At 56.2% G+C, this 2,742-nt stretch overlaps 1 protein-coding gene across 1 annotated transcript in view; it reads right to left on the bottom strand.

Annotated features, from left to right (window-relative positions):
* The window catches only part of MMP28 (matrix metallopeptidase 28), a gene marked incomplete at its 3' end in the record, with an annotated part of 7,140 nt that extends 4,681 nt beyond the window's left edge, over positions 1-2,459 (bottom strand). Inside the window, exons 1-3 of the mRNA XM_010017724.1 lie at positions 2,361-2,459; positions 1,484-1,563; positions 744-907 (exon numbers count right to left, since the gene is read on the bottom strand). Of these exons, the coding sequence (XP_010016026.1) occupies positions 744-907; positions 1,484-1,563; positions 2,361-2,459 (343 nt within the window). The remainder of the gene's footprint in view (positions 1-743; positions 908-1,483; positions 1,564-2,360) is intronic.
* Positions 2,460-2,742: the final 283 nt, after the last annotated feature.

The following is a 2,742-nucleotide window of genomic DNA, read 5'->3' as shown; positions in this document are numbered from 1 at the left end:
CCTGCCAGGGCACGCCCCCCCTCCCGCTGCCCGTGGCACTGCCATGGCATCGCTCCCATCCCGCTGCCCGTGGCACTGCCATGGCATCGCTCCCATCCCGCTGCCCGTGGCACTGCCATGGCATCGCTGCCATCCTGCTGCCTGTGGCACTGCCACCTGCAGTGCACTGCACCCCAGCTTGCTGCCACAGGGGATCTGCCACCAGCAGACCACCAGAGCTTTTAAAGATGCCCTGTCTCTGCCTCATCGCCCTGTCCTGGGCACAGCAGACCCTCTGCCCAGGATGGAGCTTGCAGGGGTGATGCTGTGTATCAGGGGTTTGGAAGGAAAGCCAGAGGCAGGAGGAGGATGATGGGGATGTCTCCTGGGGCCATCCACCGCCAGCCCTGCCAGATGCAGACACAGCCTGACAAGGCACAGAGCCCTTTCTTAATCTCGCCTTCATTTTTCCCATGTCCTAAGCACAGCTGGCCCCAGCCCTCTTGCTCTCTAGGAATCCAGTTACTCATCCACAAGCCCAGGAGGCAGCCTGTGGGAGACAAGACGCCAAAACCTAGACACACAGCAGGAAGAGAAGTTGCTCAGAGCAGAGTTAAACCTCTTAATGTGGCTGGGACACCTCCCTTTGGCCAGGCAGCGCCAGCACCAACAGGTTTTGTGGTTACTGCTGGATAAGCAACACACATTCAGAGTCTCAGAGCTCATCAGATAACCTCTCTGTGTGCCCCACAGCCAGTGCTCACCATGCTGTGTGCTGCGCCTGTGGCGCCGGGTGGTGGCTGCCCGCCGTGTCCCTGCAGTGTGGCTCTCCCCATCACCGGTGCCACACCGTGGCAAAGACATCTGATGGAGTGTGGGGGCATCCAGGACCCCGCTGAGCGGGAGGTGGGTCACCCGCTGGAAGTCCCTGGAAAAGGAAGGGAGGCATCACCACACACATCCAAAATCCCCCAGTTGGGCTGGTTATGTCTGTGTTCGACCTGATGAGATTCATGCTCCTCCAACAGGAGTGCATCCAGGTGATACAACAAGAAGGATTTTGCTCTGCAACCAGTGAAACATCTCCTAGCAGGGCAGAAGTAGATGGAAGAGCCTAAAAAATGCCTTTTACAGCTTTTAGCCCCAGTTGTTTGACTTTGCACTTAACTTTGAGCAGGGTCAGGCCAGGGATGCTCACAGAGTCAAAGTGTTCTCATAGGAGAAGCCCAAGCAGGGGCTGTCAGCTCACCCCTGACATCTCCCAGTAGTCCCCAACCTTGGCCTTGCTGTAGATAGTATTGTATGGGGAGCACCAGGCCATAAAAGGGAAACAAAGCAGCACAGTGAGGCACAGGGCTGCCAAGAGCCAGCATCCAGCTGGGCACGGACCAGCTCTTCCAGAAGGGACTGGTTGTGCTTTATCATCAGACCATGTGAGATGCCGGCAGCATCCATGCAGCCAGAGCTGCTGTGTTAGTGCTGCAGGTTAAACAAAGGCTCATACCTCAGTGCATCCGTGAACTCGTCAGGGCTGTGTGTGCCAGGCCCCTGCTTCCCAAAGTAGCCGTATTTCTCCAGGAATAGCTGGAAGAGATGTGGGAAAGGCACCGCTCAGAGCAAGGGCAGGCGTTGGCTTAGGATTAAGGGAAAACAGGAGATGGGATGGGAAACATGCTGCAAAGCTGAGCAGAAATGCCTGGTTATTTTATTCCTGACACCTCTGCACCCTAAACCTGCGCTCACACAGGGTTATGTGTGTCTCCTCCCCAGTGCTTTTGATGGCTCTTGGTGTTTGGCCATGGCGTGAAGGAGGCAGAGGAGGAAACATCAGTATCAACAGATCTAAAAGCCCTGCTGCCATGTCATCCGCAGGCAGAGCCACCAACCCCGCAGCTTTAATCACCTCAGCTCAACACAATGATTAAATTAAAGGCTCGAGTGCTGTGGTCACGTCAAGTGGGGTGAGACAGGGTCAGGCTGCAGCCTCCCCCCGTCCCCGTGCAGGATGTGCTACTGCAAAGCGGAGACACTCTGGGGGGAATCTGCTCTGCCAAACCATTCTTCTTCTTATCAGCCCTTGACATGGACAGAGATCATTGCTCTGAACTGGCTCCAACGCAGAAATTGCATGTTAAGGAAAATAAACGGCTTCCCTGTGCTCAGTCCATGCCCCAGCTCCCGGAGAAGTGAATATTCCTGGTCACAGGAATGCTCCACACCCGCTGTCTGCAGGAGACAAACAAGCTGCCCAGCATCCTGCGAGTGCAGAACTCGAGTTCAAGTAATGAGCAATAAAAAGGGAAAGTGGCTGCTTCATTTCCCACATCCCAGAGGAGACGTGGGCTGTTTTGGCTGCCCCTGGACAGCAGAACCGGAAAAACTTTGGCTTTTAAAGTCTCTTCCCTCCCTGCTCTTCTCAGGGCAGGGAAAAGAAGGGGGATGGTGTTATCCTGCACGCGATGCTGGTCCTGACTGTCCATCTCCGGAGGGTGATTCAATGCTACTGTGCCCCCCATCCCTCCCTGGGCACAGGCAGCACTTTGCCTGGCAGGGATTGGGAATGGTTGCTGGATATGGCAGCCCTGGGGTGCGTCAGGGCCTGTCGCTCTCCTCCTCCTGCCCAAACCCTTCACTTGCTGCTGACAGTCATCATCACGTCATCCCCACACACTCATCCCCTGCGCCCGCCAGCTCCCCGCAGGCAGGGCAGGCACCTTCCATGTGCTCCTGCAGCCACTGAGTCTGATCTCCTCCTTTACACCC

Source organism: Nestor notabilis, unplaced genomic scaffold, assembly GCF_000696875.1.
Source record: "Nestor notabilis isolate BGI_N333 unplaced genomic scaffold, ASM69687v1 scaffold12627, whole genome shotgun sequence".
Taxonomy (NCBI): Eukaryota; Metazoa; Chordata; class Aves; order Psittaciformes; family Psittacidae; genus Nestor; species Nestor notabilis.
The sequence above is the reverse complement of the archived record's forward strand: the minus strand, read 5'-3'. Positions and strand labels throughout refer to the sequence as shown.